The sequence below is a fragment of the Anopheles merus genome, chromosome 3R (genome assembly GCF_017562075.2).
Source record: "Anopheles merus strain MAF chromosome 3R, AmerM5.1, whole genome shotgun sequence".
Lineage (NCBI taxonomy): Eukaryota > Metazoa > Arthropoda > Insecta > Diptera > Culicidae > Anopheles > Anopheles merus.
Window position 1 is genome coordinate 33,315,812 of NC_054084.1, and position 25,277 is coordinate 33,341,088.

The 25,277-nt window shown below is 46.7% G+C and overlaps 1 protein-coding gene across 1 annotated transcript in view; it reads left to right on the forward strand.

Annotated features, from left to right (window-relative positions):
• The window catches only part of LOC121595625 (ABC transporter G family member 33-like), a 35,061-nt gene extending 9,896 nt beyond the window's left edge, over nucleotides 1–25,165 (forward strand). Inside the window, exons 3-17 of the mRNA XM_041919716.1 lie at nucleotides 2,545–2,662; nucleotides 2,754–3,334; nucleotides 3,415–3,537; nucleotides 5,540–5,736; nucleotides 6,436–6,604; nucleotides 6,691–6,791; nucleotides 7,085–7,240; nucleotides 7,907–8,248; nucleotides 11,896–12,214; nucleotides 20,342–20,456; nucleotides 21,599–21,788; nucleotides 21,875–22,259; nucleotides 23,291–23,842; nucleotides 23,924–24,180; nucleotides 24,255–25,165. Coding sequence (XP_041775650.1) covers nucleotides 2,545–2,662; nucleotides 2,754–3,334; nucleotides 3,415–3,537; nucleotides 5,540–5,736; nucleotides 6,436–6,604; nucleotides 6,691–6,791; nucleotides 7,085–7,240; nucleotides 7,907–8,248; nucleotides 11,896–12,214; nucleotides 20,342–20,456; nucleotides 21,599–21,788; nucleotides 21,875–22,259; nucleotides 23,291–23,842; nucleotides 23,924–24,180; nucleotides 24,255–24,599 — 3,950 coding nt within the window. The 3' untranslated portion in view covers nucleotides 24,600–25,165. The remainder of the gene's footprint in view (nucleotides 1–2,544; nucleotides 2,663–2,753; nucleotides 3,335–3,414; nucleotides 3,538–5,539; nucleotides 5,737–6,435; nucleotides 6,605–6,690; nucleotides 6,792–7,084; nucleotides 7,241–7,906; nucleotides 8,249–11,895; nucleotides 12,215–20,341; nucleotides 20,457–21,598; nucleotides 21,789–21,874; nucleotides 22,260–23,290; nucleotides 23,843–23,923; nucleotides 24,181–24,254) is intronic.
• Nucleotides 25,166–25,277: the final 112 nt, after the last annotated feature.

Below are 25,277 nucleotides of genomic sequence, written 5' to 3' on the forward strand. Positions count from 1 at the left end.
TGTCAATGATCTTGAAATAGAAGCTCACACCTACCAGCGAGATGCAGCGCTCGATGGAGCTGAAGGTGGGCAGGTGTCTGGTGAACTTGAGAAGCCTTGGAGTAAAAGAAAACATTCCGCATCTTCTCCAGTAGCTAGTAACAATTGAATGTGGCGTGCAATGCGTTAAAATCGATCGCACTTTAGCCTCAAACATGAAGTTGTTAGGAAGATCGTTAAACAAAATGGACCTATTTCTCCAATTTTACGTAGTTCGCTCACGCCGCATCTAACGTTCGGGGTAATTTATTGTATTTTTATAGCATGTACGCCACCGGGCAGTTGCTACAGTGTAAGATTTATCATCCAATAAAATGTTTATGGTGGGTAAATATATCAACAAATTCCACCGAACGTCGATTGATTTGAAGTAGGTATTAGGCAGGACAGGTGATCATATACTTCTCGAACGAGTCGGCATTTGCCGCACCGATCGATCGTACATCACCAGCAGCAGCGTGTTAACCTTGGCATCGATCGTGAATGAACGGTCCCTTGGTTGCCGCGCTGAAACCTTCCTCATCATCACATTCTACGTACTGTTTGATCATAATTAATGTCAAAACTAGACACTAAATCCCAACCGAACCATTCCGGCAGACGCTCGTCGGAATGGAATGGTGCCTGCTGTCAACAGAACAAGAAGCATTTACACTGTGCCAATATTGAACCAGACGACGAGAAAGACATCAACCGCGCACTATAGGGTGGTTCTGGTTTGGGCGGCACTCTTGTGAGAGAGTTCCGCTTGCAGCCACCCATCTCGCGCCATTCGCAGAGTTCAATTGGAGTTCAATTAATTTAAAAAGCAGCCGACGAGAAATGACCTCCGCCCGTACGTACGCGTTCAGATCGTACGTTCATTGTCGTCTGACCAATCCTTGAGTGTGTCTGCTTCTCAAGACGCTTCGTCGGAGCATGACGGCTAGGAGTGGATGGAATGGAGAAAATGTGATGAAATTACGCATGATTTGCGAGGGACAGCCAGGTCGCACAAGCAGCAGGGTGGAGCAGCGAGTAGTTCGTTTCTTACGCGCCCTTCTCAGCCAGCACTCTCCTCCGGTACACTTGAATGTCGTTGGCCGGAAGAAAGGTTCACGCGCGTATGCACTAACCCGCTGCATACGAGTTGAAGTTGGGCTGGTTGTGCTTTGCTTACAGTGTGCACAAATGCAGATGCATTTTTTGCCATCAAATGTTCGGGGAAAGGGAGGGAAAACGTGCTAGAGGAAATAATTGCACTTTCTAATGCCCGGGCGAAATGGTGGCGGTTGGATTTTCTTTGCCACCACCACCGTCATCGAGATTGTGAAGTTTTCTTCCGCCTTTTGCAGTGGACGATGATCGGTGCGGAAGCGGTGTATCGATAGCCGTCGACCGCATCGTGGCGAAGGGAGTCCCGCACGTGCTGGCGTCTCCGTGCAGGGCCTCGGGAATACCTCGGTTGCATAATTCCAGGCAGCAGTGGCCGAGCTTCCTGCAGCATCGCAGCAAGCGGTTAGCGAATCGTGTAACGCCACGGAGGCAGGATTCCACGTGTTCGTCCGATCGGTTGTCGTCTAAAACCCGGAACTTACGGGTTAGCAACAGTGGAAGAGTTGGATATTGAAGCGGCTTACCACAAATCTGGAATTCGTTGGAAAGTATTATAGCGACTCCCTTTTATGGTGGCTGCTTCCATGTTTATCTCGATGTAAATTTATGCTCCCAATAGGCTTTAAAAGCGTAAGGGTAATCCCTGCGGTTCAACAACAGAACGATCAAAACCCCAAAAAACCTAAACCTAAACCGAATCGCCGATTCTTGGTGTGGCTCTATAAAAACCAGTTCTGGGCTTTTTTAAAGGTTTAAAATCAATGTTGGAAACCTGTTTCTTTGCAATAAGTAAATGAGCTTGGCATACGTTTAGACTGGGTACATCGGCCAGCAGGAACTTGATGATTATTTTAGGGCGAATCTTGGTATGTTGCCTAGTAACAACAGCCAAATTGGGTATTTTTTTATTAATTCTTCCTCAATTGAAAGCAAAAACGGGGAATTAAAATGCTTCTTCGACAATATCCTGGAGCTCAATTAATCTTGAATCTTTCGATGGAATTTGAAGCTTGCGGGGTTAATGCTTTGTGCGATCATTGGAAATCACTGTGTGATCGATGGTATATTGAAGAGCGTTTCATCGTCGACTGGTTGAGAAGGTCTTCGATATCGACCCCAGAGCAGACCGTGAAATAGCGCGAATTAAAGCTTCCAAATTGTTTCGTTCGATCGACCTTGAACGGTGATAAAGTTAGTCGATTTCGAAGCCGCATGGATTCCTCGTCTGACGCAAATTGGGCGCAACGATGATCTCACGGAAAATATATACGAACGAGGAGAAAAATGCAATAACTCCACGACTGGAATGTTTTGTTGCTACTGTAATACAATACAACATGGAAATAATATCCTCTTATTAAATTCACGTTTTCGTTTTATTAATTCTTCCTCATCTTTCATTCGTCGCAGAATCAAAAGAAATTCTTCATGGCCTTAACGGGTCATTCAAGTCGGGCGAGCTGACAGCAATTATGGGCCCGTCCGGTGCGGGCAAGAGCACGCTGCTTAACATTATGGCAGGTTATGTGTAAGTAGTGAGGCAGCAGTGATCTTTCCTCCACAAAGCCCAAACCCATCATCAACATCATGTTTGCACATTTTCTTCCAACTCCCGACAGGTCGTCCGGCGTGAGCGGCATGGTGCAGGTGAACGGAAAGAGCCGTTCGCACAACTCGGAAAGCTTCCGCAAGCTGTCCTGCTACATCCAGCAGCACGACGCCCTGCGACCCTGGCTGACGGTGACGGAGGCCATGACCTGTGCGACCCATCTGAAGCTCGGCTTCGGCATCGGCATGGCCGAGAAGCGCAGGCTGATCGAGAAGATTCTGTTCATGCTCGGGCTGGAGCAGAAGGGCAACACGCCAACGATGGGCCTGTCGGGCGGGCAGAAGAAGCGGCTAGCGATCGCGCTGGAGATGATCAGCAATCCACCGATCCTGTTTCTGGACGAACCGACGACCGGGCTGGACAGTTCGTCCTGTGCGCAGTGCATTTCGCTGCTGAAACGGTTGGCTCAGGACGGACGGACGATCGTGTGCACGATCCACACGCCGAGTGCGCTGCTGTTCGAGATGTTTGATCAGCTTTATACGGTGGTGCAAGGGCACTGCTTCTATCAGGGGCCGACGAAGGAGATGCTCCCGTTTCTCGGTGACCTTGGCTACCACTGTCCGAGCTATCACAATCCGGCTGATTTTAGTGAGTCTTGCGATGAAGATGCTTTACTTGGGTGGGATGTTTCTAACAAGCCATTTCTTGTGCTCTTTCTCATTTTCCAGTGATGGAGATCGCTGTTGGCGAGTACGGAGCTGATGTTGGTAAGGTGATCAAGGCGGCACTCAAGAAATATTACGAAATCAGCAGCCGCTGCATCGAGCTAGATTCGACATTCGACGACAACGGTAAGCTTCTTCGACGTCACCCCCTTCGAGATCGGGCCTTATCGGCACTTCCTCTGCCCTGCTTTGCCGTGCCATCTTTAGATCGGAGCGCGGTGACCTCCGCGTCTTTGGCCGGTTCTTGCACTTAACGCGCGCGCACATGTACAAACTATTAATTACACACTGCGCGTGAACACGGGTAGGGCGGCAAGCCAATTTCATCAGCCTTAGAAGTGGCTTGCTCGCTCGAGGACGAGCCTTCGGATCAATCATTGAACTGAGTGCTTTAGTGCACACCCGAGACCACCCTGCAAAGCCCGGCCAGTTGGGTTTAGATAGAAACGCAACACCTTGGAGCAACCCTTTTAACCACATCGCGGCCACGAATTGCACACTGCAACTTACCTTCTTGGGTCGATCAGCATCACATCATAACCGATCGATAGATAGTTGTTTTCTCCTGTCGCTGTCTCCAGTTTCCATTGTAACATTGATTGGTTTGTTTGCCCAATCACAGGGCAGGGCTTGGTCATTTGCGATGTTTGCGCGTTGTGTACAACCTACCGTCAGGCTGGTAATTTAAATTTCCCAATTCATTAGCGCGTAATTAATGGCATATCCGGGGTAAAGATCATGACGCCCTGCTTGTCTTTGCTTGGTTTGGAATCCTCATCAGCTGGGTTGTTTCTGTCAGTTGTGCCTTCCTGGTGTGACATTTCACACGCAATATTTTTATTGTAATGTTGGTTTTAGCAGGTGGTTGTAGCTTCAATATTGATTCTGGAACTCCACACATTGTCACAGTAATTTACAGTAACAGTGTGTACGAGGTTAGGTGTATTGTTTTGATTCTTCTAGAATTATGATGCAAACGACTTGCCTGAAACCCGGTTTTTGAGGTTTGAATTGGAAGTGAGGTTGAGAAAGATATTTTAAGCAAACAAACGAAATAAGAAACAAAACCCTCACAAACCACTGTAAAATCCTTGAAGACCTTCAGTCCCAACCGAATGTCACACCCTTTGCTGATTGTTTCGGCACACAGGTCAGCCATAAAAGGTTTACTAATTGATTAAGAGATTGGAGCCTCCGTAACTCCAAGCCAACCTCTTCTTTATGACGGCGCAAAAGAGTCGGTTTATTGTCGTTTCAATTCTTACCTCATGCATTCTAAACATAATGTGGCCGATGGTGTCTTTCAGAGTCATCTTCAATGGCACCCAACAGCAGCAGCGAGGTGCTAATTTTGTTACTGTGTCGCATATTCCAGAAGAACGCAGGCAAGCCACGCGCGCGTATATATGGCGAGACTTAATTATATCCAAACAAAAACCCGGGACACACTTTTGACAAGCTGCCGGTTGGCCTGTTCGATGAGCCCAGAGGAGCAAACAAAACTGCGCTGAGCCTGTTGGAAAATACAAACACTCGCTGCTGGCTTTCAGTTGGTTCGGTTGAATCCGTTTGGCGGGAAAAATGATTGTGTGTGTGTTTTTGCGCTGGGAATTCTTTGCTCACCAAACACGACCAAGCACGGCGTGGCGTGGACTGGTGCCCGCGACACGTTTATTGTCCGTTTTCCAGTTTCGCCTTCCTTATTGCTACAAAGTCAGCAGCCCGTGACAGTTTGTGGGGTGGCTTTTGCTTCTTCCTTTTACTTTGCTATAGCTATTTATGCTTGGCTATACAAATGCTGACCGTAGCAAACAATCTGGTTTGGAAACATTGGTAAAAAAAAGAGTCCGACTCCACACACTGTCCCAGATTGGTTGGAATAGATAAAAGGTCGCTAATTTGTACCTTTCGCTCAATTAAGTCGGACACACACACGGAGAGTCGATTGAATTTGGTACTTCCCAGGGTTGAGTGTGATCGCTACAATCGCCCCCCGAAAGCGCTCAGCGGATCAGTTTGCTAAGATTTTCAAAAAGCGCCAGCCATTGATTTAATGTCCCATTCACCGTTTATTGCTGACCTTTGGTGTCTATTTTTCCCTCTCTCATTCTCTTTCTTTTTTTTGCAGTAAAACTGATGGAAAGCTACTCGATCGGTGGCGGTGGCAAGGCGGAAGAGATGTGCAAGCTGCAGAAGCAGCAGGAAGCGCTGGACAACTCGTCGTACGAGGAGGATGACATCTTCTCCAAAACGAAACCCGCCTCGCTGGTGATGCAATTTTTGCTCCTGTTCTACCGGAACTTGCTCATGACAAGGCGGAATTATGTAAGTAATGCGAGCGATTGGAAGACGTTAGACACACCATTGTGAAACTGATCGGTGTTTCAAGATCATGCGCCACTAAATAGAGCGTTTTAAAATTAATGCCTGGAATGAGTACTATTCCTCCTTCCCAGCATTTTTTCCGATGCGTTCCCATTGTTTGGTGCCTGCTGTGTTGTCAGTCAGGTTTATTGACAATCCTCAATTAAAAACGAGTGTTCCACATTTCAAACCACCTCCCGGCCGCTTTTACGGCCTGTGTCTGAATGGTGATTGTTGGGAAGGGTGATGCGTGTTGGTTTTATGTGTTCCCGGTTGGTGGATTGTTTTGTATCCAATGCTCACACGTTGGTTAATTTTATTGGTTAAATAATCATAATAGCGTGTAGATAATTGGTACCGTGTAGAAGGGTTTTCGCCGGTTGCTAAATTATACCCCAATCAATCCATCCGATCGTGCGATGGAGATTGAGTGTGAGTGCGAATGACGGCTGTCGATCGATTGTGTTGCGACTGTGTTAGAAAGCATTTGTGATTCAGGCTTTCAGAACAAGGAACGGGAAACTAGTTCAAGTGCGCTGCATTTGCAAATGAAGGTGGCTCAAGGTGACCAATAGTAGCGCTCAATGGGGACAGCTAATCGTTAGGTAGCTCATTCTTCATTTAATCGCTCTAATTTTGTATCCACCTCCTTTTTCTTAGTTCCTTTTGTTCTGTAGAATCATTGCCCATGCGGCAGTGGCCACGATCTTCGGCTACCTGTACCTTGGTGTCGGACCCAACGCTAACCAGGTGCTGGCGAACTATGTCTACCTTTACGGATCGATGCTGATGATGGTTTATACTGGAAAGATGGCCGTCGTGCTTTCGTGTAAGTGTATTCATCCTCAAGAGGAAGAAAGCGGGTTTTTTGAAACTGTGTTTTTTTACTTCAACATCTTTTTCGTCTCCCTCCAGTTCAAATCGAGATGGAATCGCTAACGAGAGAGCATTTCAACCGGTGGTACAAGCTCGGCCCGTACTTCCTGTCCGTGCTGGTTCTTGAAATTCCGATACAGGTAAGTCGGGGCAATTGCTGGTGAAAGTGTTGCAATGATGATTATGGAAAAAAAAAACTGAACGTCCCCCCGCTCTTCAGAAACCATTCACATGCATTGTCTTCCTTTTGAGGGTTTTGCTTTTGGATTCAAGTTGGAGTTCAAGTGTTGCATGAATCACACGAACCAATGTCCATGCGCCATGACGGGCAGATTTTTCGTAGCACCTTAAGTGATTAATTTTTTTTTGTGTGTGTGTGTTTTGTTTTACTTCTCGGTTTTGTTTTGGTACGGCTTTACTCCGGCATCGGCAGATCTGTTGCTCTCTCATTTACGTCGTGATCAGCTACCATCTAACGGGCAACTACGTAAACATGGAGCGCTTCTGCATATTCGCGCTGTTCTGCGTGGCCGGTTCGATCTGCGCCCAGTCGTGGGGCTTCTTCGTCGGAGCAACGCTGTCGGTGAAGGTAAGTGGTGACAAGATGATGCAACGTGAGTTTGAGGCGTTAAGCTAAATAAAGGGTTTCAATGAGTTGCACAATCAAAAAGGAAAAGAGATAGAGAGAGAGAGAGAGAAAGAGAAAATAAATGATTGTGATAGACACTGATACTGAAGATTAGGAGATAATGTTGAATGGCCTGAATGTCCTCTGGTAGTGCTTAAAACTGATATATGTTTGTAGTGAATTGAACATTCCTTCACTGAAATGTCGTATAAGCGTATTGTTGCGGAGTATTCAGTAATACTTTCATCAATTTCAATTTTTCAATTTCAATACAATCATACAACTCTTAAACACTCAAAACCCACAAATCATGCTAAGCTCATTTGCTTTCTTTGTCATTTAAAAAATATGGCAATTTAATTAGTGACAGTTTATCAGAAAATCAACAAAACCATAATTTAATTTAGTTGCAGCCGCAACATTCGATCCAACCCTGAACGTTCGTGCAAAGGTTGCATGCAACCCTGCGGTGCAAGTTGTATGGCAGTTCAATTTTTAGCACGCTAGATGGCGCTGAAGCTAACCGCCTTTGCAAATCCGTTACTATTTTCAAATAATTTATAAAAGAGCCATTCAAAGACTAATTTTATTATTTTTTCTCCCCCTCCTTTTGACTACTTCTTCCAGCTCGCCGTATTTATCGGTCCAATTTTGGCGGTACTGTTCTCCGTGTTTGGCTTCTGCACCCGGTACGTCGACATTACGCCCGTGTTCAAGTGGATGTGGCACATCAGCTACTACCGGGCGAGCTTTCACGGCATAATGAACTCGGTGTACGGCATGAACCGGGGCGATCTGCACTGTCCGGAGACGCAGATCTACTGCCACTTCAAGAACCCGGTCCTGTTCCAGAAGGACATGGACATCGAGCACGTGGACATGCAGTCGAACTTTGTGCTGATTATGCTGATCATCATCACGATGTACATCAGCACCGTGTTTGTGCTGTGGTACAAGCTGAACAAGCGATAAACCCGAAGCGATTGGCGGGTATAGGCCATCGTTTTTATTAATTATTTTGCCGTCTCTTAGCCAACCAGCAGTATGTTAAGGGAAAAGCCTAAAAGGGAGAGCTAGAATCTTGCAATCTTGTTATTGGAAAGCAAACGAAGAATGGAATAACGCACTAGAATTGTATCACCCAACCCAACACCCAAGAATCTGCAAAGAATGAATGCGCACACTTAGCCCAAGGGTAGACGAAGTGTAGAACACATGTGTGTGGTTGTGTAGATTTGTAAGTTTAGCAATCGATATCTGTGATCAAATGCACTAGCAAATGGTGTTTTGCTGTTGTTTCTTTTGTATACCATATACTGTATGGAGAATGTGGAGTTTAATCGAGTTTTTATATACATGTAGTAATATACACCAAGTTTTTGTACTTTTTTTGTAGACAGTGGTTTGTTCCATGTTCAAGACCACGAATTGGCCAAGAATCTTCAGTGCTAGCTAGATAGCACGACAGAAAGGGTGTGAAGGTTTAGAGTGTATTAGGAGGAATGTGAATAAGATATGACAAAAAAGCATCACAACATTATCGTTCCATTATCTTCGGTGAGACAAACAGAGTGCGTAAAGGAACGAGAAAAAGAACGTGTAAATATTAGAAATAGTTTATCCGCCGTTAATCCACTGGTGATTTTGCAACAATAAAACAACAAAACGATAATAATAGCACAAAGAAACCTGTCCAACTGTCTTTGATTGACCAGCTTTAGCCCAGTGACTGTTACAGGAAACGGCAGCTAATGCCGCTCTCAACAGCTCCACTGAAGTACATGATTGATTTGCACCCAACAAAGACTCATCGGTTCGTCGCTCGTTGCCAGCATTGATAAGCTTAGCCTAATCGCTCTAGGAGCCCGCACAAGATTGTCATTTCAGTCCGGCGTGTGTGCTCTATTGTTCACTTAAACTGTTGGTTAAGAAGACTACATCCCAATAGCAAACGGTCGCACACAGCCACTGGCGATAAGTTCACAGAGCACTGGGAGAAGAATGAAGTGCGATTACTTACCGAATTGACCAGTTTTAATCGAGACCAGCTTATCATCAAGAGCCTAGAGATAGAAAAGAGAGAGAAAGAGTGAGAGAGAGAGAGAGAGCGGGAGCGTGACCGTTCGAGGACACTTGTGGCAAAATGTGGAACAGCTGCTGCACTGGTTACGAGGCTTAACCACGTGCTGGAGATTTGGACAGGTTCAGAACGGCTAAGGGGTTGTTCACCTCATCTGCTGGTCGGGTGAAGTCGAGTCGAGTTTGTATCGTAAATAGACCACCTCGATGACCTTACATCGATTACAATTTGTTGATCGCAAAACAATTCAAAGTGTAGATAGGGATATGGTTTTGTTCCCTTTCATTTCATCCCTTGCTAGAATGCTTATGACGTAAATTGAAAGACTTGGTTAATCGCAGGAATCTGCTGGTAGAACAACACACTGCTACAGTAAGCGCGTTCGGCGCGTTATCAGCAAATGGTGGCGAGTGGCCAGCGTTTCAATTGAAGCCCTTTTTCAGTTCAGTTGACGCGTTTGACGCATTGCTAGTGTCACTAATGTGTTTGGTTAATGAATTTGAATCGTGATAACCTTAGAGGGAGGCGAACCTGAAGGGCATGAAATTCGATTCCAAAGGTCAGCACGGCCACACTTTCGGTGTTAAAAATAGGCACGGAAGCATGTAAACTGATAGAGTTTCAATAGTTGGAGGCACAAAAAACGACTTCTAGGTTGAAAGTTTTAATGCCCGACATTCAAGCCTACTTCAGGTCCAAGTCCATGTTCTAATTCGACCTGGTCTGATGCTGATAATGGCCTCTTTTAAGGCAGCTGTCTTCTCTCCATCGTCAGCTGATGGACACAAAAAATCTGGCACAGCGTCTCATTCGTTTCAGCTGCACCGCTGAACAGTTGAGCAGGACAGTTCAAAGATAACCGAACTTCGATGCCCTCATTGACATCCGCCCAGAAGCGTCGTTCTTGTACAAGCTCGGGCCGCCCAGTCGTGATAAGTACATTGTAGTGCAAGTGTACTGAGAGCGCACACGGCTGTGTTTGTAATGGGTCATTTGCTTCCCCATAGCTGTTTCAAATGTTTGCTAAAAAAAAAAAGCGATACGCGCCCATTATCAACACGCTTATGCTGTGGCGGGATGGCCAGGCCGGGTCAGCATAATCGTGGTGCCTGAGTGCGCTAGGGAACACTCCGCGTAGATCCGTGTTCTCGGCTACTGTTTTGTGATTTGAGGGAACCTTTTTTCTGGTTTTATTGCACGGAAAGAACCTTAAAGATCATCGACTGGCCAAGGATGTGCACATGAGCCCGAGTGCATGCGAAGAAGGTTGTCTGCATAATAAACAACAAAAAAGAACTAACCCTGTTTGCGCGTGCGATGCAGTTGGAGTTGGTTTGCGTGTTACGCGCGCGAGAGAGAAAGGCAGGTGCGCTCTAGGCGCAGTCATTTCACGCACACCGTGCTGCTTGGTTTTGGTGAGCACAGCAGGCTAGATGAGAATCATGTTCGACGGACCATAATTCTGCGGTGTGTAAAAATGAAACCGGAGTTGTGTTTGAGGCGTTTAATGATTTAAACAAAAAAAAAAAGCAAAAGGCAAAGAGTTTCTGTATCGTTTTTAGGATGCTTAGTGTGCGCATTTTACTGTGCTTTAAAAATGTTGTGGAAAACATGATGTTTGTGCTACGTTATCATTTTGTTATTTTTTTAAGTTTCAATAACAAAGTAACGCTTTAACCAAACCAACCTCCAACAAAATCCCACCATGCGGTACCGCTTTGCTGCTCCAACCGTTGCTTTGTTGTGCGCGCGGCTTCGCGGATCAGCTGAGCCGCTCGGTGCCTTCAGTATTCTCCGAGAGGCAAGCGAACGTGGATGCGTGCCCAGCTCATTCCCAGGTCGGTCGGACTGCATCGAACAACCCATCCGCGACTTCTCCCCGCGTCGGTCGGTCGGTGGCCGCGGTCGTTGTGCCGTTGTTTGTGGTTATTTCGGTGCGGGTGCACTTAGAGCCATCGTACCTTAGGGAGCCTCGACGAGAAAAAGGGCGGAGTGTGTGAGTGTGCTGATACCGAATGCCGTTGTTTGGTTTTCGGAACCCGAGTCACGGAGAAAAGAAGGGCAGGGAAGAAGGGATCACGACGTTATCGTTTGGGAAGGAAGCTTGGTTGTACCACATCGCTGCCCTTCTTTGTGCAGCTCAGCGTGTGTGTGTTGTTTTGTGTAGGTTTTGTGTGTGAAGAATAAAAGCGCATACTGAGGGAAAGTGATGCGTTTCCCGCTGTGCTAACAGAATCGATGGGCTCTTTGGCTGGCGTCGAACCCGTCGTAGAATGGTCCAGTGGAGCACCCGAGAGTGAACGGTGAGCGAGAAGATAGCTCTCGTGGGATGTGTTACTAAGAGAGTGTGTTTCTTAGGTTCTAGTTTGGCACGAAACGTATTTTTAGCCAAATTGCTGGTTGCCAACATCCCAACCATGTGCTAACCATTTCGCGCATTCTTAACCGGTAGACCATTAGTTGGGATTAGTTTCTCTGTGTGTGTGACTGAGTGTCTGGCATCAGCTACAGAGCACTAGGGAGCAAGAACTAGTGAACAAAACACGAAAACATCCAAAACGTCTTCCTCGAGCCGAGCCTTGAAATGGCCGAGGAATCGTATGAAATGAACCCGGCCAGCTCGGCAGAGCTGAACGGTGGACCCGCAGATCCAGAGGCGGGAACATCCCCGGTATCCGGTGTCGGTGGTCGCCGGGCCGGTGCAGCAAAGCTAGACCCCCTACAGATACCGGCAGTGCCGGCCGTGGAGCAAGAGATAGCGGCACCGTCGCTGATTGCCGCCCGACTGTTCAAACCGGTAACGGTCAGCTTCAAGAACCTGTCGTACTCGGTACGCAATGGAATATTTCGCAAAGGTAAGACTCGTCGCCTGCCGGCTCTTGTTTTACAGGTGTTTCACAGGTGGGACGTCTTATCAACCTCAATCCCATCCATCCTGCCATCATCCAAGGACGGGGCAGGTGTTGAGTGTCGGGGTGTCTTCGGGGTGATAGCGTAGCGTACAAGTCCAAAAAGGGCAGTTTCGTTCTGCAGCTGGTTGTACGGAAATTGGGGACAACAACCCAAAATCCCAACAACACTGAGCGCTTGTTACGAAGTGTCTGAAGAAGGTGTACCGTTCTTCCCCCTTCTTCTTCGAGTTGGAGTGGTGTAATGCAGGAGATATTGATAAGACAGGCCTCACAGACAGGCGTTACTTATCGCTTGTCGGGCGTTCGGGAGGATCAGCTTCGAAGCTCACTGGTGGCATAGTTGCGGCTATATTAGCCGTGAGGATTAATATAAGTCAATTTGAAGGCCTTTTTGCAGGGACCAGCTGGCCGAAGGCCAATCGGTTGGTTAGTCACGAACAAGTTTGCAAGGGAAAGCGGCAACAACAGGTGGAAATTCGTGTATGGTTTTAATTTTTTTCCTCTTTTTGTACATTTTGGCAGATGTTAAAAAGCGAAAGTGACGGTGGCATGTGTGTTAACGCCACTTTTCATTGTGCAGGTTGGAAATGCAGCTCATGTCGTGTCGGACATGACACTGCCCATTGTGTTACGTTTATCAGATAGATCTTCCGATTGAAGGATTACAATTAGATCATTGAAAGAATGAAGATTTTTGAGAATTTCAGCTGAACTTGTAAGGTTCTAAGCATCTCAAAAGTTAGTCTCCTCACAGAAGAGTTTATTCCCAAACGCTTTAGTTTATTATGTCTACAGGACCAACAAGAACCTGTACTGCCCCATTATTCATGTTCAAACGCACCAGCCTCAGGCTTTCGCTTATCTCTCACTGCAACACAGGCACTATGTCTGTGTGTGCTCGCGCCATACACCCCCGAAAAGTGAAAACAAACACATTTTGTGCCGTCGTTAAATTATCGTCAACATGTGGTCGTTCCACTTATACGAGGAGGTTTTTGGGGAATTATTTTTAAATCGTACCCCTTCGGCCTGCTCGCGGAACCACACATTTTCGTGAGGTACATTTGGTGCAAGATCGCTTTCAGGAAGCGTGCCTTTAAGCAGCACCAAGCAGCAGCAGCTTGTGAAAGGGCGTGATTGTTACACACTTTTGAAATGTAAATTCATAGTGCTTTCATTGGTTGGTGTAGGTGCCATTGGTCCGAGTGGAAACAGGCAGGTTGGATTGAATGAACCCAGCACAATGCAGCAGTGACTCGAACTCAACCGATCGGCGTGTAAGCCGGTCAATGTCGTGGCTGGTTCGTTCTATCAATCACACACATACGACGCACAGGGCTGGGTGTGCTGGATGCTAATTAAATATTTGATTCATTGCTAGAAACAAGGCAAGGAAGCGCGGTTTGAAGCGTGGCCTCACAGGGGGACAAATTTATAATCATTCGCACCGGACCAAGCCTTCACTCATCACCACTGCTGCTCTTCTGCCGTCGTGTGTTGTCAAGTGAAGTTGGCAACACGCTTCTTTCGCCTCTTTCTTTATGTTGTTTCTCTTCCTGAAGCGCCTCTTCATTTGCGCCTACTTCATGCTGGTTAAGAATGGCTCGCCAAACGATCCTTCCTCTTGCGCATGGTGCTGGTGCGCACGCTGTTTGCCTACGCGATTATGTTTTTCGCAGATGATTCTTCCTTCGCTCTTCGTTTTTCGCTGGTTGTTTTGGGGTCCGCTTTTGGGGAAGGTATCAAAATTTTTTTGGGGCTCTTTCGTTAAAATTCATGAGACATGAGACCAAAAATGAAGCGTCCACACTTTTCTGTTCTTTCTCTTTCTTCTTCGCAAAGGTTTGGCTTGATGATGGCGTTTTGAAGGCAAACCACAGCCAACTAGATCGAACCGCTGGCTCGGGCGAAGGAAAGATCACGCACACACATGTGTGTTTTTGCACGCAACGTTAACATGTTGAACGGTTGAAGGCACAGTTTTGAATTTTTTTGAAATGTTAAGCTTCGTAGTGTTTCGAGTTGAAGGCTTGAGTTTATATTGTAGGTTTCAGCATGCTCGAACGAAAACTTTGTAACATAAATTCATTTAACAATGAGTTATCGAATTTCTCTTTTAGAAAACAAAAGTTAAGAAAATCATGCATGTCATATTCTCACAAAAACTCTAATTAAAGAACAACAACAACTCCATTCATTCTCGTGTTCTAGTTTTGCATTCGGTTTTGGACATCGGATACCCTGTACTGTGCGTTAGGCTCCAGACCTCTTAATTATTATGTCATCGCGCGCCGCACGACCAACCCATCTCTTGCCCAGATCTGCTCGGTACGATCAGCGATCGCCATATTGCACGCTCCCCATCCCTCCTTTTTTTCCTCGTTTGTTACAACGACCGCGGGGTCGCGGCTTTCCGTGCACGATGGGGACGCGCGCGCGCACACATCGCGTCCCTTGCCTGCACGCATTTTGCACGGGTTGAACGAACTTCAGATAACCTTCGGCGAGATTATTTTCGACTGTGCGTTGGCTTTTATGTTTGTTCGTTTTTTCTCTCCCTCCATCTCACTGTTGGATCGGTGTCATGTTGCCGGGACGCTCGTTTATCGGTGGAAAAAAGTACACACGATCCCTGCGTTTCTATGGGGATGGCGTGTGCGTGTGAGTGACATCTAAACCACACTGCTGCGTGCTGTTCGTTGAGTGTGCTGTCGATTCCGGCCGTCTGTTTACACGGCTGGTTTGCGAGCTCTGTTTCGAGTCTCGTTCTGCTGTCTCTCCCACAGTCCAGCTTTGTCAAGTCTGTCTTTGGCCTTTAGGGCGTTAATCGAAACATGCATTGCCCTTGTGCGGCTGAGTGATGCAGTTGCTGCACTGCCCCAGAGATGCAGATTCGCGCGCGCGTGTGGTGCGGTGGAACCGGTTCCGACCAGCTTTTGCGCGGACGGCGAGATCATGATCTCCGAGAGCTCGAGACACGGCGCTCCGGAACTGGAGCGTGCGGGTGAGCGAGTGAAACACAAAGGATGCGCTCTCTGTTCGTGGCCCCGAGTTTGGGTGTGGCGTCTGTCACCGCGGACCCACACCCATACAGAGAGAAACAGAGAGCCGTTGTTTCTATTGCAATTTCAAATCGGTTGCGAATCCCACGGGGTAGTTCTGAGGAGCGGTTGCCCAACACACACACATACACACACACACACACTCGAGAACCTGGCATTATCTGGGGGTAGTGGGGGGAGTTAAATAAAGATGATCAGCAAACCGTCCTCCTCCCGCGGAAACCGCACTCCAGAAGTGATGAGTTATGAGAGGCTGAGAATCGTCCTCGACCGTCCAGAAGATTCGCGCCACGCGTAATCATACCCGCGGGGCTGTCGGAGTTGACCCCGTTTCAACCATCCTCCCTGGGCGCGCCTAATAAATAAACACACTCGCAGCACTCGACTTCTCGACAAATCTCGCCCAAGACAAAGGCGTCTAGGGTAGCGCGTGGGGCACTGCGTTGCGCGTGTCTGTGTGTATGCCGGCGTTCGCGCACGTATCTCAATCGACGGTGGCATATGCGGGGCATGTTGATATTTGCAAATACAGTGTATGGTGTTAGGTTTGGCAATAGGAAAAATGAAATTGTATTTTTTTACACCCAAATTCGTAGAAAGTAAAAGGAATATGTTTTTTAGTCATTTCCAGCCATTCTGTCTTATTTTTGGAGATGGATTAGTGGCTACTTTTGCAGTATTTTACCAAAGTTGTACAGTTCTGAAGCTGGCATTTGTTGAAATCCAAATCTGTATCGCTCTCGCTAACAATACTTGGATTCGTACGAACACGTCGGAAAATATCAGGACTAGGATGGGCATGGAGTCAATTTTAGATTTAATATGGACTAGGACTCGCATTCTTGCTTCAGCTTAGGATTCTTCCTCTTCGATATATTTGTTTGTTTGTTTATTTCTTCCTATATTGATACAAGCTTATAGGATAGGCATAGCTTATAGGAATTTTTTGAATAGTCAGAATCATATAAGTACTTTAGTTTAAGGGTTTCTCTATATGCAAGATGATCGTCCTGACTGTTTTGGGCTAATGTCTTGACTTTCCCATTATTTTCTTCAACTGAAGTTTAATATTAAATATATCTATGAACTTATTTACGTCTCCCAATCTCTTTACCTCGGTTATTCGTATAAAATGTACGCAGTACTGACCGATCATGTTTCTTTGTACTGAAAGAAAAATTCAATTTAATTCAGCTTCCTCGATCTTATGCTCCTTTTTGAGCTGTCGTTCGATGGAACTGAACGAAGGCATTTTGTTCGATTAAACTTCTAGGTTAGAGCCAACTGTCATTCAAGCAACCTAGTTTTGGACCAATAGAGCTTACGATCTTCGACGATTTTACGTATCACAGGCGATGGTTTGGAGGTTTTTACATGTTACATTAATTTTAATTCAAATTAAAAAATTTTGCTGACCTTAAAACTATTCATCCCACTGTGCTCTTGACCGCCCCGTGCGTACAGCTCGCTTGGCCGCACCACTTGGCTACCACTTATCAATCCGATGGTGGCCGTATTTGCTGTTTTTTTTCTAATATAACCCCGTCCACCCTGAATGGGACGACGCATCGCTTTGCAAATTCACGACCGGCAAAAAAAAAAACACACACAAACGCACCGAGGAAAAAAATAGAATTGATAATCAAACCCGCCAGAGAGCCGTTCCGGTCGACGGTGTCCCCGGTGCGCTTGTGTGCTGGCAGACGAATTGTTTGACTTCCCGGTTGGTATGTTTTCTTAGTCACCGCGAGTTCGAATGTCTTGCGATGGAGGGGATTGATTGCTGAGCGCGTTAGCAAACAGTTGCTTGCAAACTTTTAATCGCCGATAGGGCTGAGCGATTGGCCCTCGTTGTCGCGCTGTAATTACGCTCCATTTCGCGCAGGGCTTGATAAGTTCGACTGGGAAACATCACGCATTGAGCATTGAATTTCACAGCCACTGGGAGCAATGGCAGAAATTCTACTCCCTTGTATCCAAAGCTAACAAGATGTGGTGTCGTTAGAAAATGAAACCATTTCATTGCTCTCTGCCGAGCATGCTCTGCCTCCCTGATTCGTCCCTTAGTGCATGATCGTCACCCTTAGATTCCATTGTGCTACACACCGACAAGTGCAGCGAATGTGCACTCCATCGCGGGGCATAAACCGCGCTTGATGGAAGCACACGCGAAAGTATCGCTCGCTGCGCAATGAAGCGCGACGAAACGGCGCACCGTGCTGCATTTTAAATAAAATATTTTGCATTTCATGTGCATGTGTGTGCGTTTGAGCTGCGGCGCGAAGCATATGAGCACGCGCGCCCGGGTGCAACTACGTTGCGGTACGGGAGATTCGCGACGCGATTACGTTAGCAAACGGTTAATATAATTTTACGTCAAGCTTGTTTGATATGATTGTTGAATGGCTGTGAAGGTTGGAGATGCTTGGAATGTGTAAAGAATGGGTGTTGTAAATAATTGTTTACGAAAATAAATCGATACAGAATCGGGCAGCTCGATCAATTTCACCACACAAAAGCGTTGATTTTTGTACATTCAGCGTGCACACGCGGACCACAAGTTTGAGGTCAACCTCCACCTTTTTTGCGAATTGATATCGTGTGGCAGAACCAAACACCACAACTCTTTCTCCCCCCCCCCCCCCTCTCTCTCTCTCTCTCTCTCTCTCTCTCTCTCTCTCTCTCTTACAAATACGGCATGCACCCAATTTCCTATTCCATACTGCAGTTAATGCAATTTACAAACAACCCCATTTTTTCGAAACGAATCGAATGCAAACAACGTAAAACGAACCAAGGCGTTCTTAACGCTTACCGAATTGCGTTAGGTTAGGTATATTTCGTGGTTCATTCGTCACGGGGATGGGAGAAAGAATATAAACATTTATGACGCACATAACCTCTGTTTTTTTTGACGATCGGGAACACGCGCTTTGCAAGTGTTGGATGATTTTCCGAAGGTCATCCGTACAAAGCTGTCAAGAGTAAGTCCACCATCGCGGAAATAAAATTAGGTTAATGTCTCTCGGCCACTGGCAACAGGTGTACAGAGCAGGATTGAAGGAAGATTTGCAATTCCTGATACGATTGTACATTGTAGTAGCGACAGACAACACCAATCCATTCAGATGCGCATCTGATGTACGCAAATATATTCTCCAGCTTGTCGCTTAAAGCAATCGCAAGTCCATGCTTGTGATGACACATTCCCATGGCGGCCAGGGAACTGGACAGTTTATGATAATCTTTCCGTTCCCCACAGCTAACATTGACCCGTGTGCCAATTTTTTTTTGCCAAGGCAAGGACAGCAAATGCGCTCAGCCGCTGTTTCAAAGCGAAGACGAACGGCCGGCGGTCACAGATACGTTCGTTCGATTGTTTTAATTGAGCTCAATTGGAGGATCACGAGGATCACGAGGTTAGATGATGATGATGATGATGATTCCACCCACAAATCGTACTGCCTTGGGCGTAGTTTGTGCACATGTATTTGTGTGCTGTACGTGCTCTAGAATTAGATCCTTCTTTGAAGTTTCGATGTCCCAAAAAACCCTTTGCGCTGCTGCTGGTTTGCGATGCACTCTCCAGTGTGTTCTTCATCAACGCGACGACAATGTCTTGATTCGAAACCGGTTTCTGACAAGTAGCGGTTGAATATTACCTGAGGAGAGGAGAATAAGAAACACGGCGTGCGATGTTATTGATCGGCGTTCTTCCCTTGGCGGAGTTCCAGCAGTACGGGAGCACGGGAGGTTTGAAATTTGAGTCCAGCTTGGAACCTCTCTCGGCTTCCAACTTCTGCTCGTGGAAAACCTGTTCTGGGCACATTTGCTTTGCGTTGAATGTGTGATGCCTTCTTCTAAGCTAGAGGTTGGTTTGTTCTGCTGGAGTTTAGCGTAGGTTAGCTAAAGCAAATGCAACCGAAGCAGCTGATCGGCTTATAACTTTCCTGCACTGGTGGCCTGAAGACTGGCCTAGTTATTGCATGGATTTCCGCTGGCTTTGCATCGATAACCGGTTCTGGTAGCGTAGAGCGAGGAGAATGTGTGCGTGTGTCAATGTATTCAAGATCAATCCCTGAACTGTGAACCAGGGAGCCAAATTTAGGGTTGGGATTTTTTCGGACCTAAAAGGAACGAAATTGGATCATTTCAACATCCCGAACAGAAGAGATCTTTTCATTTTGTGATTAATTTAATCATCATTTACCGTCCCTCGTGGCAGACAGTGGAATTGAAATGAACAGTAAAGTATATGAAACCATAAACCGAACCAGAATGAAATCTTTGAATCAACAAAAGGACTGGGACTACTTTGCGAGGTGCGTTCTGGAACGGCCACCTCCAAGAATAATATCTAAGTATACCACTCCCTTGCGTAGGAGCAACTGGGAAAGCATTCACATAAGTCTAACGGTCCGTCTCGTAGGCGACGACACTGGAATTAGAAGTTGCAAGATGCTAGTTTGTTGCGTGTGAAGTCTCGGTATAGTATATTCCAAGCAATTGATCATGCGTGTTAATGATGTACAAATATATGTGACTTGCATAACCGTTTGTTTCGCTTATGTGAGAAAAAAAACAGGTTTTCGATGAGAACGTAATGTCTTCGATCGGTCGATAAGCGTGTATTCACAATCTGCGTGCAAATTCTAGAACTATTCCTCCGCCACTCATCTTTACCGTCACCCCTGATGAAATGTTTAAACCCAAACTTATTGCCCAACTTTAGGCCTCAATCAGGCTTTTTAGTTTCCCCCCTATCTCATAACGACACATCGTAAATCCCATTTGTGTAGTGTTTCATCATCCCCAATTTGTGCTGGAAATGACGAAACCAACCATGTTTCAGTTTCCTGTTTTCGTCCAATACTGACACCTTACCGTTTATCGGGCGAAGGTTAAAACCTCCCCAGTTTTACACCTACCAAATGCAATGCATGCAGGCGCGTGCTATGTGTTTTATCTATCTATAACCACCCGTATCGTATCCCATTATCTTCCGCAGGTCGGGACATACTGAAAGATATCAGCGGCGAGTTCCGGGCCGGCGAGCTAACCGCCATCATGGGCCCGTCCGGGGCGGGCAAGAGCACCCTGCTGGACATTTTGGCGGGCTTTACGTAAGTTTTGCAGTGCGAGTTTATTTGCATTTAATAGCAGGTTTATTGGGACTGAGGTGCGGTGACTTCGACGACTCTAGACGTATGGACGTGTAGCCAGTTCTGAAAAAAGGCGCTCGGCATCGATCATCGGGAGAAGCTTTTGCACTTCCTGCTACGTGGTGATCGTTACTTTATAACCAAGAAACGGGACAGTTGAGGAGGTAGAATTTATTTCCTATAATGTTCATCAATCATAGCCTCGGATGTAACCTTTTGCCGTTATGGGAATTGTTACCAAGAGAACCTAGAACACGAGCCTTCGAATACGATTCTTGGATTAAACACAGCTTATAGGTCCAGCATAAACATCAACACGTCTTGCCTACCCTACCACGGAGCTTCTAACAACAAAGAGGAATGGAGAGGTGATGCACTTTGAAATCACCATTGTCCGATTGCTTAGTCTGTGCGCGTTTCGTGCCGTAGACGGAGGTGTTTAATCTTCGGTCTGCGAAACATTGGAGCTGGGGGTGTAGAAAAAATAAGCCGCTACAAACGCGCACACCCCGCAGTAAACGGTCATTAGTGGTGATCGATGAATCCAGGGGTTGATTGACACTTTGAACGGTTGCTAATCGGACACGCGGGAGGCATTGTACTGCTAGACCATATGCGTGCGTCTTCTTTTGACTTCGACTGACTCCACCATACAGAGCCTACAGCAGTGTAGTGCAGTGTATGACGTCATATGAAATGGAGCTCTGCTAGCGCAACTGTACGACGACTTCATGTCGCATAGGATAAAACCCTTGTTATGGTTCTTGGTACACCAGTGGTTACAAACAAAGGGCGCTGGTTGGTTGTGATATGAGTCACGGCGAGCGAGATCGCTGGAAAGGTCATTGAGAACCTTCAGAATGACACCTCCAAGGGGTGGCGCCATAGCCGATCGCTTTCTAATCTCACGGCACGGAATTCTTCAAACAGTTTGATGAGGAAATAGTATCAGTATCGCTCCCTTTTTCCCCCACGGTACATATTTATGTTTACTGGCTTATCGTTTGTACACCGACACCGACCGCCACATGCCTACTAAATCAACATATTTTTGGCGCCATCATAATCACCATTATGCGTTTCCTGTTCCTCTTTTCCCCCAGTGAGGGTGGCTTCACGGGCGAACTTCTGGTCAACAAGCAGCCGCGGGATCTGAAACGGTTCCGGCGGATGTCCGCCTACATCATGCAGGATCACGATCTGCAGCCCCATCTGACCGTGCTGGAGGCGATGCATTTCTCCGCCAATCTCAAAATCGGAGCCGAACTCAGCCCGGCGAGCAAAAAGATTCGCGTAAGTGCAAGCGTAACAGTAGCCGGCGTTACCGAATGTGTGCACATCTGCGAAATCTCACCTCACCTCTGTGTTTGTTGTTTCAGATGAACGAAATACTCCGTGCCATCGGGCTGCACGAGGCGAAGAAAACGCGCACCGGAAGGTTATCCGGAGGTCAAAAGAAGCGGCTAGCGATCGCGCTGGAAATCGTGAACAATCCGCCGGTAATGTTCTTCGACGAGCCGACGAGCGGCCTGGACAGCTCCACGTCCACGCAGTGTGTCGCACTGTTGAAGCAGCTGGCCCGCGAAGGCCGCACGATCATCTGCACGATACACCAACCGTCTGCGCTGCTGTTCAACATGTTTGACCATCTGTACGCTGTCGCGGAGGGCGAATGCATCTATACCGGTGGCACCGGGAACATTGTGTCGTTCCTGAAGGAGCTCGACATCGTCTGCCCGGAGCATTACAATCCGTCCGATTACTGTAAGTATTTGGCGGGGTGCGTTTGCACTAGCTTAATGGGCGTACTTTTGATGGTTGTTTTTTTAAGCATTATGATCGAGCAAGGTCTTCTGAGCTTCTTCCAATTTCTCACGATGAGGTGGCTAAACTGCTCGTGGTACTGTATATTGCACTATAGATAATACACTGGAACGTTCCGGGTAGAGCAGTGAAAGATAAGCGCGTTATTGATATGGGGAACATTACAGGCAAAAATTTGTCTGTTTTTGATTAGTCATTTTCGATTCCAAAAGGGATTTTTTTGTACATACAAAAGCAAATATTAGAAGAAGATTTGTATGTAAAATATGTAGAATTGATTTGAAAAAATATGCTCACAATTTCTTTCCGTTTTATCAAACACAATTTATCAAAAGCACAATTGGAATATAAATATTGTCAGCAGTGTAATTGTCATGGCACCAAGGGCGTTCAAAGCTTGGTCGAAGTAATGCTCTAGCGGGCGATCCGGCCAGTATTCCTTGAGGCACAAGAGAGTTTTAGTGGTTAAAATCCATCTGCATACGAAGATACCTTGGTGCTCTGTCTATCGTATGTCCTATAAAAGGTTCTCTCTTGTCTAAACGGGGAGGGCGTTCAAAGCTTAGAGCGCAAAGCTTCATAAGTCTGACACATAGATGGCGCTGATCGTCTGTTTGTTTTAAGTGTCCATGAAACGCCCTTGCTACGAGTAAACAACAAGGTGGTGACAAGGTTTTAATAGAATTTTTGTTACTTGCTAATTTTGCTTAGCAACATGATTTCAGCAAAATATGTAACAGAGTTGCACTCGTACTGGTCTTGTAATCCATAGATTCAGGATTGCAAGACCAGTCGTACCTGAAATTGATCTTGATCGATACTAGATTTTTGTTCTATAGAAATAGACATTTGAATCTTATTTGATGATAAACTTGCCAAACCAGTTGATAATTCGTGTTTGAATGAGTTTATTTTTGATGAATAAACTCAAACACCGTTCTAATTATAACCTTTTGACTATCTTATTTTAGTGTTGGAAATAGCAACGCACGACTATGGCCGGCTGAACGACAGCCTGGTGGAAAAGATGATGAACGGGCAGAGCAACTTCTACCGCAATCCGGAACCGTTCGCGCCGACGTTCGAGAGCAAGCTGCTGCCGATCAAGGAATCGTCCCCGGACGGACCGATGGTGCTCCTCGAGATGCCCCTGTTTCCCGAGCACGACAACGACGACGCCCGCAACCAGCAGCGGCCCGTCTCGCCCGTGCTGGCCACGCCAAAGAAACTCGCCAAAAAGCTGTCGTTTAACCCGGAGCGGTGGTGCGGTCGGGATGAGATCTATACCACCAGCTTCTGCCGGCAGTTTTCGCTGCTGCTGCTCCGCACCTTTCTCATACTGAGCCGGGATCGGTCGCTGATGACGATGCGGTTCGCGATCCACTGTCTGATTGCGCCACTGATCGGGATGCTGTACTTCGGGATCGGTAATCAGGCGGCGCAGATCTTCAACAACTACAACTACGTGTTCTTCTCGATCATGTTTCTGATGTTTACCGCGTTCAGCTCAATGACCATGGCGTGTAAGTAGAAAGCACGCAATTTGTTTTGTTTTTATGGGGCTTTTCTAATTTAGTGACACTTTTTTCTCTTCCCCGAAACAGTTCCACTCGAGCTGCCGATCATCACGCGGGAGCACTTTAACCGCTGGTACTCGTTGCGGGCGTACTACATTGCCATGACGGTGGCCGACATTCCGATCCAGCTGCTCTGCACCGTCACGTACATACTCATCACGTACTACATGACTGGCCAGCCGCCGGAAGCGTTTCGGGTCGGACTGTTTACCCTGATCTGTCTGATGGTCGCCTGGGTTGCGCAGGGGCTCGGCCTGCTCGTCGCATCACTGTTTGACGTGAAGGTAAGCCAAACAGAGGCGCCCGAAAGAGAATGAGAATCTGTAAAAGCTTTAACACTCTAATATTCCTCAAACAGAACGGCGCAATCTTTGGACCCTTCTTCATCTGTCCGTTCCTGATATTTTCCGGCTTCTTCATACACCTGACCGATGCGCACCCGATCATGCACTGGCTGTTCCACATCTCGTTCCTTAAGTACGCGCTGCAGGGCGCCGCGATGGCCATCTTCGGCTACGACCGGCCCCGGATGGACTGTGACGAAACGTACTGTCACTTTGTGTTGCCAAAGAAGTTCCTGAAGGAGGTCGACATGCTCGATGCGGACTTTGTCGAGGCTGTGATAGCGCTCGGTGTGATATTTTTCGTCTTTCGGGTGTCCGCCTTCTACGTGATGCAGTACCGGATGAAGAATAAGATTTAACTGTCCCCAATTCTGCTAGGAAGCTAGTCAGTTTGCACCGCCTCCCGTCCCGTCACACAGAGCTTTTTTTTTGGGGGGCCGCCAGCTTCGCTCACAACTCTCACATTCCATCGCATTGGAAAGCAAGGGGTGCGCACCACCCCGAGGGGAATACAAATTTTACGGTAGATGGTAGTAGCACGGGAAGGAGCGTTTGCGTTATTATTGTAAGGTTGTAAGGTGGTGCGAGTAGGCGCTTTTTGTTTTGCATGGAGGCGGAAAAGGAAGATCAGCTTGTCGCAACAGTAGCATTTAAGAAACGCAGAAGACTAAATGGTTGTCGTACCCTTAGAGGGAGGGAGGGAGGTAGTGTGCGTACAACTCAACACGGCTCATATCTCTCGCCTAGCTTGCACGGTGTAAAACGAGGGCGGGCCACTAATCCAAAAAATTGAGAAGAAGCACAATTGGGAAGCATGCTGGTTACGTTTTTTGCTGCTTCGTAGGGTGGTAAGCTGTTTTTGAATAATGTTTGCAAGTAATCATGTGATATGTGATGTAAATATAGCGCGCCTTTTACGAATGGTTTTAAGAGCGAATTCTGAGCGTTCATGTGAAAGAAATGTCTATTAGCGCTAGTTTTAATGGGTTGTGTTCATTATGTTGTTCAGAGGCAAGATTTTTCAAGGTTCTTTAGAT